The sequence below is a fragment of the Siphateles boraxobius genome, unplaced genomic scaffold (genome assembly GCF_051911475.1).
Source record: "Siphateles boraxobius isolate OS27281-9 unplaced genomic scaffold, OSU_SipBor_1 359, whole genome shotgun sequence".
NCBI lineage: Eukaryota > Metazoa > Chordata > Actinopteri > Cypriniformes > Leuciscidae > Siphateles > Siphateles boraxobius.
This window is the reverse complement of record NW_027508985.1, coordinates 50,396-65,301: the sequence shown is the minus strand read 5'-3', so window position 1 is coordinate 65,301 and position 14,906 is coordinate 50,396. Positions and strand designations below refer to the sequence as shown.

The 14,906-nt window shown below is 37.9% G+C and overlaps 1 protein-coding gene across 1 annotated transcript in view; it reads right to left on the bottom strand.

The window, feature by feature from the left end:
• Positions 1–14,906, bottom strand: part of LOC143702878 (solute carrier family 12 member 2-like) — a 40,463-nt gene that overhangs the window by 2,613 nt on the left and 22,944 nt on the right. Inside the window, exons 11-24 of the mRNA XM_077196786.1 lie at positions 14,787–14,894; positions 14,154–14,277; positions 13,486–13,587; positions 13,040–13,195; positions 11,889–11,988; positions 11,337–11,448; positions 9,732–9,872; positions 8,041–8,147; positions 6,976–7,049; positions 6,757–6,897; positions 5,811–5,933; positions 5,086–5,197; positions 4,515–4,601; positions 3,528–3,663 (exon numbers count right to left, since the gene is read on the bottom strand). Coding sequence (XP_077052901.1) covers positions 3,528–3,663; positions 4,515–4,601; positions 5,086–5,197; positions 5,811–5,933; positions 6,757–6,897; positions 6,976–7,049; positions 8,041–8,147; positions 9,732–9,872; positions 11,337–11,448; positions 11,889–11,988; positions 13,040–13,195; positions 13,486–13,587; positions 14,154–14,277; positions 14,787–14,894 — 1,623 coding nt within the window. The remainder of the gene's footprint in view (positions 1–3,527; positions 3,664–4,514; positions 4,602–5,085; positions 5,198–5,810; positions 5,934–6,756; positions 6,898–6,975; positions 7,050–8,040; positions 8,148–9,731; positions 9,873–11,336; positions 11,449–11,888; positions 11,989–13,039; positions 13,196–13,485; positions 13,588–14,153; positions 14,278–14,786; positions 14,895–14,906) is intronic.

The following is a 14,906-nucleotide window of genomic DNA, read 5'->3' as shown; positions in this document are numbered from 1 at the left end:
AGCCACGTCTCTGGGCAGCCGCGTAAACTAGTGTTTTTCCGCCACAGCCAATCATGTTGCATGTTTATTGTTTCACTGACGTTGACGAGATTAACCACTTAGGTACCGAAACTTGGTACCGAAAAACAAGACATGTTTCGATACTCGGTAGTATCGAGGCAATTCGGTCGGTACCTAAAAAGTATCTGAACTCAGTACCCAGCCCTACTCGCAACCAAATCAATATAAAATCACAACCAATCAGAAGAGCGTGTGGGCGGAGTCTCTCTGCAAGCGCACTGCACTCGCAACCAAAATCACAGCCAATCAGAAGACTTTGTGGGTGCAATATTTGGGAATAATATAGTATATTGAGAGATTTATAAGCAGCTTTTTGTATGCGGATCCCCAAATAAAGTAAAGGATTTTCTGCTCAGCACAAGGCATATTACGGAGCAGGTTCTGAATAATAATAATAATAATAACTTTATTCTTATATAGCGCCTTTAAAGCAGCTTCTCAAGGCGCTTTACATAATAAAACAAGCAAATTTAAAATAAAACAAGCAAATTTAAATTAAACACTCAGAGGAAAAATAAAATAAACACAAATAAAATACAATAAAATAAAAGTCAAGTAAAAGCTAACCTAAAAAAAATGCGTTTTCAATAAAGATTTGAAATTACTTAAAGACTGTGCATCTCTAATATTTGGAGGGAGAGCATTCCAAAGCCTAGGAGCATAGGATGAGAAAGCCTTGTCCCCTACAGTACGCAACCGAGTCTGTGGGACTGCCAATAGACCAGCTTGTGAAGAGCGTAAATGACGCTTGGGTGTGTATAAAGTTAAAAGCGCAGACAAATACTGCGGTGCCGGACCATGCAGTGCCTTATATGTGAGCATAAGGATTTTAAAGTCAACTCGGAACCTGACCGGGAGCCAGTGCAAAGACTTTAAAATCGGTGTAATATGCTCATTTCTTCTGATTCCAGTCAAGATCCTAGCAGCAGAATTTTGTACACATTGTAATTTGTTCAGTGTGTTTTTAGGAAGCCCAGCGAGAAGTGCATTGCAGTAGTCAATGCGAGAAAAAACTAAAGTATTAATAAGCCTTAATAAGAATAATAAGAATAAGATCTGAGCAGTGAAATAAAGCTGGTTAGTTATGTGCGTCTGCAGTCTTTCCACTGTTAGATTACACATGTGATGCTCCATATCAAAGTGCTATAGACCAATTTCGAGCCGACGTCACAATTACGTCACGGCGTTAGCTGGAGGCAAAACAAAGGGAAAACTGCAGGCGAACAATACAAACCAGCACAGATTCGGCTACATAATAAGGAGCTTAATTTGTTATTATTATTATTAAATGTCATCTTGTTGTGTTGTTGAGTGCAAGAATCAATGAAAAATGAATATGCTGTATCTGGAATTTTTATTTCTAGAAAATATTCACATCGTTAAAATTGCACCGTAATGTCACTCTTTACATTGTCGTCTTCTTGGCGCTGGCTAGGCAGAACTGCGGATCGTACCACACAAGTCGTGTACATGACCATTCAGCACATAGTTATAGGCATCTAAAGATTTATATGCCCTCAGTTTCTCTATCGGATAGGTGTAGAGGTCAGGTCACTCAACCGGAGGTAGCCTAGCGTTAACGTTAATCCTGTCAGATCGTCCATCATTGAGTGAGCGTGTAACGGCTACAGGTCGGCCAATCTGGTTCCGTCCGTTAAAATTAACTTTTGCAAATAACAATCGCGGTCCAGGACAGTGAGTGACCTTGCACATTAAGATAAAATCGGATTTTCTCCAGTCATTGTTAAAAAACAAGCTAACAAAACTTGCAAACTAACGTTAGGGAAGCGGCCAGGGGGATCGTTCTGCTTCCACCTAAGCTCCGCCCACAAAAAACGTCGCCATGTTTACCAACTGAAAAGGGGTCTATAAGACCGTGTGTCCACCAAAGCGTTTTTTCAGGCGGCTGGCGTATTTTTTCAATTTATTTCAATGGGAGTTGAAAAATGTTCAACTTTGGGTAAAACACTGCGCTCATCACTGTCACTTTTTACCCAGCCGTCCAATCACAGTGGAGGAGGGGCGGGACTAATACTACACTGACCAACTGTCACAACATTCTTTCTGTACTACGACATCAACCAGTAGAGCTAACCGAACAAAATGGATGAAAAATACATTTTTAATATGAAAATAATCTAAGAAATCAGTTACAAGTAAACTGTGCTGCGGATATTCTGTATCATAGCAACGAATCGTCTCAACTGGAAAAACGCAGCGCTGCCAAAACGCTCTCAAGCGCCCAAAAATCTGAAGTGTTTGATCGTTAGTTTGACATGTTCAACGACAGCTGATTAATGACTGTTGCGATCAAATTTGACCTCCGACGAAATTCTGGCGTGTCCGAAGATTTGACTCAGTCCTGCAGTGATTCTCCTACGAGTTCATTTTTCAAGACTAGCCGTGACCAAAATTAACGTTAGAGATTTCTTTGTAGCCATAATTTCAATGCTGTAATGCAGATCACTGAACGAACGTGTCTTGATTGATGTAAAACTGATGTTTTTAACCCATCTTCACTGTCGTACAGTCCAATGACAGTCTCACAGTGTGACGTGACTTACAGCGATGATCATGTGCAGTCTGAAAAGCAACAATCGTAAAGGACTATTATAAATCACACAAATGATTTTAGGCCTGATTTTCGCTCGCCGACGGGTTTCGTGAGATTGCCGACAAATGCCTGAAATCATACGCAAACCGGTGCTCGTTCACGTGAGTGACAATCACGCAGTGTGAATTATCAAAGACGCGATCTGAGAGAATCGCAGACCAGCAGAATTGTGTTTTTTTGTCCTTTTCGCTGCAAATCAGCGCACGACAATTTGGATCGCAAAATTCTTGCAGGATATCATTTTTAATATCAATTTCAGTCTCGCGCGACAACTCCGGACTCACGCACGCGTGATCTTGCGTTATTTCCTCATCACTTCTCGAGTGTGTTTGGTAGTAAAAGAAAAAGTAGTTTGTGGACCAGACAGAAGTTGTCTGCGATTCCTTCTTGTGTAAAGTCATGCAGTGTGAAAGCCCCGTCGCGGACCCATCATGCAGTGTGAACGCACCAGAAACTGAACGTTACCCAGAGAGAGGTGCAGTGCGTAAAGAACAGCGACCCGACTAGTGCTGTGAACCTACATTGGTCTCACGGTTTGGTTCGATTACGATTATCATGCCATCGATTCACCGATAGTCTGGCGTTATAATTTATTTGCTTTTGGTGTACTGTGGAGTGGGTAAAACTGTTTTTGATGGCAGGCTAGGAGATACCGTTGACTCGCGCTAGCCTAGCACCGGCGAAATATGCAACTGAAAGGACTGGATGAAAATTTTTGAAAACTGTCTCCACTGATAAATAACACCCAGGCCAACTAGGAAATGAGGTCCGATGTCCAAAATCCTGAACCACCCCTTTAAGTTCGACAGCCCTAGACCCGACTCAGTGTGAACTCGGCTTCAGTGAACCTGACCTTGGCCCTGTAGAGCTCCAGCTCATTATCTGTGATCCTCCACGGCTCTTCAGTCTTCAGTTTCTCAGCGGCTTCTTGCTCCATGTCGTCTTCCCTCAGTCTGTACGGCTCAATCATCTCCTGAAACACCGCCTTACTGAGAACACAATCACACAGTTTCTGAAGGATCCCGGTGCAAAACACACTCATCACCAGTGTTGGGGAAACGCATTACAAGTAACTTGAGTTACGTAATCAGATTACTTTTCCAAGTAACTAGTAGAGTAATGCATTACTTTTCAAAATTTACAACAAAATCTCCGTTACTTTTTTAAATAAGTAACGCAAGTTGCTTTGTTTTCCCATGTATTGACTGACAGCTCTCTTGTCCCAATGTTGAAACCAATGGTAAATGGACTGCATTTATATAGCGCTTTCACAGACCCAATGGCCACCAAACTGTTTTACATATTTTGCCTCACATTCGCCCACTCGTCTCACTCACACAAAAATGATTCAGTATCCCTCAAAATAGCATAAAAAATTCAGTCAAATGCTAAATCAACTATGCAAACCTCCAATAATTAAATGCTACATAAAACAAATATTTTTCTGCATTTAATCTCACTTTATCGACCAATGTACTTTATATTGACTACTAAAAATGACTTTATATTTTTAGTTTTTATTGGTCAAGTCTTGAAAGTTGAAAGGTTTGTCTGTACTCTACTGTACATGCGTGAATATGCAATTCCTTCAGTCTGAGGCTTATTATTTCAATTTAAGTCTGAAAAGGTCTTTACATTTGCCCAAAAATAGCATTTTTTTGTTATAAAATGTCCAGACCAGGTGAGAAAAAGTAACGCAAAAATAATGTAAAGCATTACTTTTCTTAAAAAGTAAAGTATTTGTCACTTTTTAAGGGAGTAACGCAATATTGTAATGCATTTCTTTTCAAAGTAAGTTTCCCCAACACTGCTCATTACTGGCCAACGGATCTAAACTTACTTGTGCTTCTTTGGCTTGATGTTGATGTCTCCAATAACAGTGATGTCAGAGAAATCAATCCTGAACTTACTGAGCAACGCCGCCATTCTGTGCCAGAGCAAAAGCTTTAGTCGTTTTCACTCAATGCATACACAGCAAAAGTTTGATTTTTACTCAATATTCTTGTCTTCCAGCACAATATAAATCAATATACATTTACTGGAGAAGAAAAATCACTGAATATGTTAAGTCATGTTTTCTGAGTCAAAATGAAGTGAGTTTGTATTTAAAACCAGAACTAACATCTGCAGTGCTGATGTGTTGAGAAAAATAAACTTAATTGAAAGTGAAGGGTTAGTGTTACTAGTGCATTATCTGATTATCTACAATTTAAAACAGTTTTATTTGATAAACTACCAGTCAAAAGTTTGGACACACTAACTGAATGATCTCCTGATGAGGCTTTAGTTTAAACGATTAAAACTACTTCTGTAGATAAATATAAACTTTTTAAAATAAAATAACTTGTACACACACAAAGCAAAAGGAACAAAATGCATTCAACACCTGTAGAAGTGTCAGTAATACTCACGCTCTGCGGTCGTGGTCGATCCGGTTTATCTTTCCTCCGATGAACACGCGGATCTTGCAGTCACGCCATTTCTTTTTGTTGGTTAGCAAATACGGTATCAAAAGAGTCAAGCCTACGACAGTGAGGTGTTAATAACTTATTAAAGTGACAAACTCACAGGATATAATGAAGGCAAAGAATACAGTCAAACCGAAACTCATTCAGACACTTCAACATTTCTCACATTATCTCAGTTTATTCGCTATAGTTGGTAATAAAATCTGACCAGAACTCAGTTGATATTTGACTGGTTTTGTCCGTCCTTCTGTTAGACTCTCACACATGAATTATGTTGAATATCTGTCAGCTGTTAAATTTAACTACACAATTAGATAATACCAGTTTAGCTCAACCAGTTACCAAGCAATGCTTCATGTTGTTCAGTCTGTGGTGTAAAAAGCTGCATTAGTTATTAAAGAAAAAACACTTCAGCAAAACATGATCAGCTCAAAGTGTCTGAATAACTATTAAAGTCCCATATTTTACTGGTAGTCGCTGTATGAAGAATTATTGGGTATAATATGTCACAGTTTACTTTATTTTGCTCTCCTCACTTACATAACTTAACTATAGTGTCCTGCACACACTAGTAAAAAAATATCAAAAATGATATCTTGGTTCTGAATAATTTTTAGTTTGACTGTACATTCAATCAAAAGTCCATTAAAATTGAAATATCACTCGACCTCCGTCATCGAACAGCCACCAAACATCAATGGTCCCTTTGCTCTGTTTCTTCTGGAACTGCTGACTGGCGTTGAGCAGCTTCTCGTCCGCAGAACTGAGCGGCAGCCGAAGCTTCCGAGTGTCTGACGTCAAACATGAGGCGTAAGAGGAGAGAAGTTCACCAGATGCAGAGACAGAGAGAATAACATTCATCGTGAATATGTTAAGCGAACGTTCCATTGTATCATTCTTCAAACATTATGGAATGTTCATTTTGAATGTTCTCTGAACGTTCTGAAACAAGTTGTAACATTTGTAACGTTGTATAGTATGCATAATGTTTTTGTGCAAACGTATTAAAGACCAGAAAATCTTGAATGAACGTTTTATTAAAGTCCCCCTGTAGTCAATCTTTTTTTTTACTTGAAATTTTTTTTAATGCCTTAAAATATCTTGAATGTAACTCGACACCCTTGCCTCATTTAGTATGCGTGGTTCTATGAATATGCAAATGAGCCCCGCCTCCACTCACTCACTCACTCAGATCCACTGGTTGACGATCACACGTTGATCTGATTGGTTACAAGGTAGTTTGTGACGTCAGAAACACCAGCGATTTCAAAGCGTGTTTTTGAGACTGTCTTTGGTTCACTGCAGTTTTAAGGAGAAAATACTCAGCAATGCTGTCGACTTATGAATTTACACATGCTTTGTCTTAAAGCATATTAAAAACACCACATAGACACATAAACAACATTAAAAGCTGGATTTACACCACAGGGGGACTTTAACGTTACTTCCAACGCTTGTTTCATAACTTTGAGAGAACCTTGCCAGAACGTTCCCGGTTAGCCTTTGCATCAGACATTCTGAAGATACAAAACATTCTTCTGAGATTCATAAACTGAAGGACATTCGTAGTGTCAGTTCAGTCTCTATCGCTCATTAAACATCATGACCTCTGACCTCTGAAGATGAGCGGGCTGCTTTGACAGCTGGTTGCTATCGATGATGGTTTCGAGGAATCGCTGTCGAAGTCTCTGATGTTGATGGACACCAGGAGATCCTTCACTCCAGGCGTTTTCTCCTGCGACGACAGAAACTCATCTGGAGAAAGACCAGTGGCGTTACAATCACTGATGGAGAGACTGAGGACGTTTACACTTCAGGAACTGGAAACTCGACCTTGAATGTGAGAGATGTCGAGACCTTCCTTCAGTCTCAAGAGAACCACCCCGAACTGCAGGTCAAACGCATCACTGAGAATATGGGAAACAATAATCAACATTCATAAAAACCTGCTCTAGTAGAGCCCAAAAATAGCATCAAGACTTTGAAAAAGGGCAATACATGGAATCTTTAAATGGTTGTAATTCATGAATGCTTTGGAATACTTGCTTCTTTCTAAAGAAGACACTTAGATTATTGCAGCATAGAAAGTGTAAAAATGTATACAGTGCTTAGCATAAGTGAACACACGCATGCTAAAGGTGACTAAAAAGAGGAATAAAAAATCATCTTTTGGAAATTGATCTTAATGCCTTAATTTAAAAAATGAGGAAAAATCCAACATTTAAGGACACCAATTTTCTTTGTGAATGAATAATGTGTCGTAAATAAATAAATGTAGTAAATTGGTGTCCTTAAAGGTCGGATTTTTCCTCATTTTTTAAATTAAGGCATTAAGATCAATTTCCAAAAGATGATTTTTTATTCCTCTTTTTAGTCACCATTAGCATGGGTGTGTTCACTTATGCTAAGCACTTTATATGTGTACGTTAACAGTAAAGCAAATGCACTGAACTAAACAAAAGATATATTTTAACAAAATAATTTGGCCTCTAAAAAAAATGCTGTATGTCTAACCAATTGTGTTCCAAACTTTAAGTTGATGTCACAAAAGTTTTGCCACTAAACGGTTTTAATAAAAGTACCATTTCCATTTTTTCACAGGATGAATTTTAAATATGTGCAATGCAAAAAAAGTGAATAAAATAGAGTTAAGGTCCTTGCACACCCGAAATTTGTGTCCGAAATTTTCCAACGTTAAAAAATAAATACGACCACACGTTTTGTTAAACACGTCTACACACTGCCGCTGAAACTTTTGGATCGGGTCCGATTTTCTGCGTTTGTGTTTTGACAATTCAGAGCCATCGAATGACGGAGACGAAAAAACGCATACGAAAATTTGGGAGTCGTGTGCAAGGGCCTTTAACAGGTTAAAGAGGAAGATAGAATGAGACTCGCTGGATGGTGTTGATGTAGGTTTCCACGTCCTTCATCTCGCCGTCCCTCCAGTTGTTCTTAAAGCCAAATACTAGTGTGTTCGGTTTCAGCCGACCCAATCCAGCGGTCTGTCAATCAAACGACATCAGTTTCACTCTTACACTCAACTAACATCGGTGTAGAAACTATCTTCAGTCTGTAATTGTTTGTGAAATTTACTAGAAATATCTAAGAAAACGGCAAGAAGTCCATTAAATTACGTGAAGTTTCTTAGTAGAAAAATTGAAACAGTATTTTCTTGTAAAATACACTCCAGTAAACTTTATTTACACCTTCAAAAAATAGTTTTTACACTGCAAAAATGATTACAGTATTTAGTATTTCTGCCTTATTTTCCAGCACAAATATCTAAACATTCTGAAATCAAGATACATTTACTGGAGAAGCAACATTACTGAAGATATTAAGAACAATGAACAATGTATCAAAATGAAATGAGAACAAATATCTGCCAATGGTGTCAGAAAGAAAATCTTAACTCAAAGGGAAAACAAGATTATTTTTCTCACTCCATTAGCAGATTTAATCCTCTGGGGTCCTTCATTTAACAGTCACAGTCAGGACCTTCGGGTCCAAATGGATACGGAGGGCAGGATTAATATATATAAAAAAAAATCATATATATTTTTTTAACTTGTTTTATAATATACATTTATAATGTTTTTTCTTTTCTTTTTTGGTGTTTTGAGATAATTTTATGATTTATAATTAATATTTATGCAATAATTAGGACCCATTTTTTCCCTATTGAATATAATAGAATTTTTTAATATATATATATATATATAATTATTTTTATTTTATTTTATTAAAGCTGTATTTCCTTTTAGAGTCAAGCCTAGGCCTCATGAAAGCAATTTTTGAAATGAGATGGATGCCATCTGGTGGACACACTGAGCATTTTTATCACGCAATAGCACATTTTTACCACTAGTGGATTTACAGCTCTCTGTAGAAAGGCTTGCGGATTCTAGTGATTTTTGCACACATTTCCCAAAATTAGCTTTCATTTGTGTGTGTGTGTGTGTCTGTTTTGCACTCTTGATGTTTTAGAGATTCACCCCTTCACTGTTGTGTGCTTTTTTTCTGGATTGTGGCTGATTTGTAGATTGTACGCACAAAAAAACTCTGTATTGTCACATTTTTGCCAATTTCCCATTAATTTCCTATGGGGGTCCATTTGGACCCGAAGGTCCTGAGTGTGACTATTTTTTTACAACCACTTAGACTATTCAAATCCTGTCACCATTTTTTTTGGGTGTTCAGATACCAAGTACCAACAAAGTCACAAAATTTCGGACCATTCCGATGAAGCTATGATTTTTTACATTTTTTTATTTAAATGCTTCGGGTCCAATTGGACCGAAGGACCCATAAATTTGCTTAATTTTTATGCAGTTTTCATTAGATAAGACTTAATATCTTCAGTCATTTTGCTTCTCCAGGAAATGTATCTTGATTTAAGAATGTTTAGATATTAGTGCTGGAAAACGAGACAGAAACACTGAGAAAGAACATCATTATTGCAGCTCGGGAGCGTTTTAAACGGGTTCTGTGTGAAGCCGTCTCTCAGGTTATACTGATTCACTTCACTACATAAGCTCTTTATCAAAAATAACATAATCTGTCATATTTTCCAGGTGCGTTCTGACCTGTAGGAGATACTGGGCTCCTTGTCTGAGATCATCAGCAAACACAGGAGTGTAGAAAGCTTTGATTCGGGCCTTCAGGAGCCAGCGCTGATAGCGGACCTGCTCGTTCATCATCTCCTTATAGTTCGGCCGCCGGTATCCCTGCAGGAAAAGGACAGAACAACCGCAGCTTTGGTTGAGGAAAAAGCAAAAACTGAGAAAATACACAGAAAAAAACAGTCTTGTTTTCCAGTACAAGACCCTTTTAACTCGCATTTACAGCTCACACTCAGCCGTTTCAGAAACGAGGGAGAGTCGGATCCAAATGCAAATGTTTATTAACAAGCATGAGCTAAAAAGTAAATCCAGACACAGGGAAAGAACAAAAACAGATAACCAGAGGATAACTAGGAACAGGCGAGGGTAATCAATCACTGTGGCAACAAATGAGGGTAACCATAGAAACAAAGTAAAACAGGAACTAAACACAGGATGTGAACACTTGGAATGATAGGAAAAGAAAATACACTTCAAATTAAAAATCCAATAGCAAAAACAAAAAACACAAACGCAGTAGTAATTTTGTTCAATTTTGTTTTTTTTACTTAAAATTTTGTATTTGAATTAATTTTATGGTAATATTTATGCAATAATTATGATCTATTGGTTTCCATAAAAAAATCTAAATATTTTTTTTATTTGTCAATTAACCCCTTCATTGCGGTGTGCTTATTTCTGCATCATGTCTGATTTGTTGATCGTACCCCCAAAATTCTCTCTCTTTTTTTTTTCTTATTCATATCTATGGTGGTCAGTTTTGATTGTGAGGAGTTCAAGTGTGACAACTTTTTTAAGGACCATTTAAAGACCTTTGAATCATTTCCAGGATTTTTTTCTGTGTTCACACTGCAAGTGCTACAAAAATCACTGATAAAGTAAAACACTTTAAAAAAAACAAAATGTAAAATTTGAACGAAAAACACTAGAGGGTTAAATCAAGTATAAATACATTCACTTGAGAAGCAAAATAACTTACATTAGGTCTTGTATACTAAAAAACTTAACACACTCTAAAAAATGCTGAGTTGTTTTAGCCCAATTTTGGGTCAAATATGGACAAACTCAAACATTGGGTTAAAAATGTAATTAAAAAAATGTAACCCAATGGCTGGCTTCGTCCATATTTGACCCAAATTTGGGTTAAAACAACCCCCCCTTTTTTTTAGAGTGCAAAGATAAGTGAGTTTATGCAAAAAAAACAACAACACAAGAACAGATATCTGCCAATGGGGTCAGAATTCCTTCCGAGTTAAGATTATTTTGTTAACACTTTACAATAAGGGTGTCTTTTATTTAGCCAACATGAAATACTTTAACAGCATCCAGTGCATGTTAATTTCAGCATTTAATACATTTTTTAAGGTCAAAAGTATCAGTTCATGTAGTTAATGCACTGTGAACTAACACGAGCATGAATATAATATCGCTTCTCCAGTAAATGTATCTTGATTTAAGAATGTTTAGATATTAGTGCAGGAAAACGAAACAGAAACACTGAGGAAGAACATCATGTTTTGCAGTTTCATATGGAAGAACAGATGAAGACTGTATTATAAGGTGACGTACAGTGCGCACGTGTCCGCAGACCATCAAGCCTGAGTTGTTGGTGAACGCGTGTACGAGATACATCAGCGCCGGCCGAGAGTTTGGGTATCCACACATGACGAGACACTGAGGCCTGTGGGAAACATCACAAGTACAGTCACATGATTTTGGTCCAGAGTGTCTACACTCTAAAAAATGCTGTTTATTTAAAAATGTAACCCAATGGCTGGGTTTGTCCATATTTGACCCAAAGTTGGGTTAAAACAACCAAGCTTTTTTTGTTGAGTGTATGTTTTTTTTTTTACAAATTTGGTCACTATAGGCCTTGTTTATGGATTGTGATACGAGGTTCTCTCTGACTTCAATACAGAACAATAGTAAAGCTGTGAAGACATCTCAGCTGTTGAAAAGGATACTTGATGTATGATTGATTTTTTGATACAAAATGCAGAATGCTGATTTACATTTTTTATACATTCAAGTGTTTTGACTCTGTATTCCCCTATTGTTGTTATTGCAAAAAACAAAATAAAATTCTGTAGAGTCCCACATCTGTGTGTTCCTCTGATCCACCTGAAGTTCTTGATGTGATCCTCGACCCCGGTCAGATGCAGAGAGTGTGTGAGTGCTTTATTGTACATCAGCGCTTGGGTCGACGAACCCCAGTTCACATCTGCGGCAGAAAGACACAGTTTAACCTCTGACACGCTCACTTATGATTTTAAAACATAATCTATAACACTAGTACTTTAACTACTCACATTAGTTAACATTTATGCATTTGGAAGATGCTTTTATCCAAAGTGACGCATTAAATTGATCAAAAGTGACAGTAAAGACATTTATAATGTTAGATTCTATTTCAAATAAATTCTGTTCATTTGAACTTGCTATTCATCAAAGAATCCTGAAAATTAAAATGTATCATGGCTTGCACAAAGATATGAACATTGATAATAATCATAAATGTTTCTTGAGCATCAAATCATCATATTATAGTGATTTCTGAAGGATCATGTGACACTGAAGACTGGAGTAATGATGCTGAAAATTCAGCTTTGATCACAGGAATAAATTACACTTTACTATATATTCACATAGAAAACAGCTGATTTACACTGTAATAATATTTCACTATTTTTACTGTATTGGTTATCAGTTAAATGGAGCATTAGTGAGCAGAAGAGATTCTTTCAGAAACATTAATAATCTTAATCATTCCAAGCTTCTTACAATACGTAATCTTAAAGTCCCCCTGTGGTGTAAATCCATCTTTTAATGTTGTTTATATGTCTATGTGGTGTTTTTAATATGCTTTAAGACAAAGCATGTGTAAATTCATAAGTCGACAGCATTGCTGAGTATTTTCTCCTTAAAACTGCAGTGAACCAAAGACAGTCTCAAAAACACGCTTTGAAATCGCTGGTGTTTCTGACGTCACAAACGACCTTGTAACCAATCAGATCAACGTGTGATCGTCAACCAGTGGATCTCTGACTGAGTGGAGGCGGGGCTCATTTGCATATTCATAGAACCACGCATACTAAATGAGGCAAGGGTGTTGAGTTTGATCACCAAAATTACATATTTAGACGTTTTTTCCTTGAAATATCTTCAAAGATGAGTTTTAAGGGATAAAATGATCGACTACAGTGGGTCTTTAAACAATATGTTGCATAAAGCGTTGCACATAATCATAGATCCGGAGTGAAAGCAGATCTGACCTGGTTTCTTATAGCTGACGTATATGTAGAGCGCCAGAACGATCCCGTTGGTGAGCAGCGCCGCCCACCAGTTGATCACGAACATCACGGCGCAACACAGCACGGCTCCGGCCAGCGACACCCACTTGTTATAGTATTTAAAACTCGGACGCCAGCCTGTCCAGATGAGATTCAGCATGATCAACTCCATCGATGATGTTTTACACACTGGCTGAACCCGAATTCAGACCCTATACCCTCAAACAGGGCATTATTAGGGCAATTTGTAGTGGAAACCATAGTGGACGTTATTGAGTGCACTCATTCAATCCCACAATGCACTGGAATTCAATTCACTCACTCGTTTTCATTCACTCTTTAAAGTGAACAGTATTAGTGGACTAGCGTAGGGAGTAGTGAACGAGGGTTTAGGGGAGGATTTGGGATTCAGAGATAATGACACTTGCCTGGAGAGTTCGCCAGCGACGCGTGGAAAACAGAGAAGTTTATCAGTGCGTACGAGGCCAGGAAGAAGTTGGAAATGATGGGAGCGATGATGTTTAACTCCGCTGAAACACCAACACACGTGATTTTAGACACACAGACGCTGTCGTTTGCATACAGTCAAACTAAAACTTATTCAGACTCCTTCAACATTTCTCACATGATCAGTTTATTCGCTATAGTTGGTAATAAAATCTGACCAGAACTCAGTTGATATTTGACTGGTTTTGTCCGTCCTTCTGTTAGACTCTCACACATGAATTATGTTGAATATCTGTCAGCTGTTAAATTTAACTACACAATTAGATAATACCAGTTTAGCTCAACCAATCACCAAGCAATGCTTCATGTTGTTCAGTCTGTGGTGTAAAAAGGTGCATTAGTTATTAAAGAAAAAACACTTCAGCAAAACATGATCAGCTCAAAGTGTCGGAATAACTATTAAAGTCCCATATTTTACTGGTAGTCGCTGTATGAAGAATTATTGGGTATAATATGTCACAGTTTACTTTATTTTGCTCTCCTCACTTACAGAAATGAACTATAGAGTCCTGCACACACTAGTAATAAAATATCAAAAATGATATCTGGTGTCTGAATAATGTGTGGTTTGACTGTAAGAGTAGTTTACCGATGAGAATGAAGGCCAGGCCGATGATGAAGGTGAGGACGTAAGCGCGCAGAGGCTCTTTGTTCTTTCCGTATCCTTTAGCAAACACATGTAATCCAGGGTAGATTTTATCCTTACACAAGGCCTGCAGACACACACACACACACAGACACACACACACACCGATAAAAGACAGAAAATGCATCATCATTTACTGTATGCATTTGGCAGATGCTTTTAACCAGTGGCTTACTTTGCATTCAAGCTTTTAAACATTTTTTTCACTTCATTTTTATCCTTACGAGAGCGTTTACATCAAACAAAATGCCTCATTCGCTGCTGTATCTGATGATTTTGCAATAAATTACCCAAAAGCCATTTGTCATTGTGCGAAAATCAGAAAGCACAAGCTTTTGTATTGAAACCCTTAAAATAACAGTAGAAGATGAGAAGATAGTGAGATTACGAGTGTTAAGAAGTCGGACAGTCGAGTATACGTACAAGACCTAATGCAAGTTATTTTGCTTCTCAAATCATGCATCTTGATTTAAGACTTTTTAGATATTTGGACTGGAAACAAGACAAAAATACTAAGCATGTTGTGTGGACATGATGGCCTCAGCATCTCAAACACAGGAGGATGTGAACTCTGACCTGGAAGACTTTAGGAGCGCTGACCAGAGACGCCAGCGCCGACGAGAGCGTAGCGGAGAAGATCCCAGCGGTGATGAGCGGCCCGAACCCAGACACCAAACTCATCACCTGACAGAACCA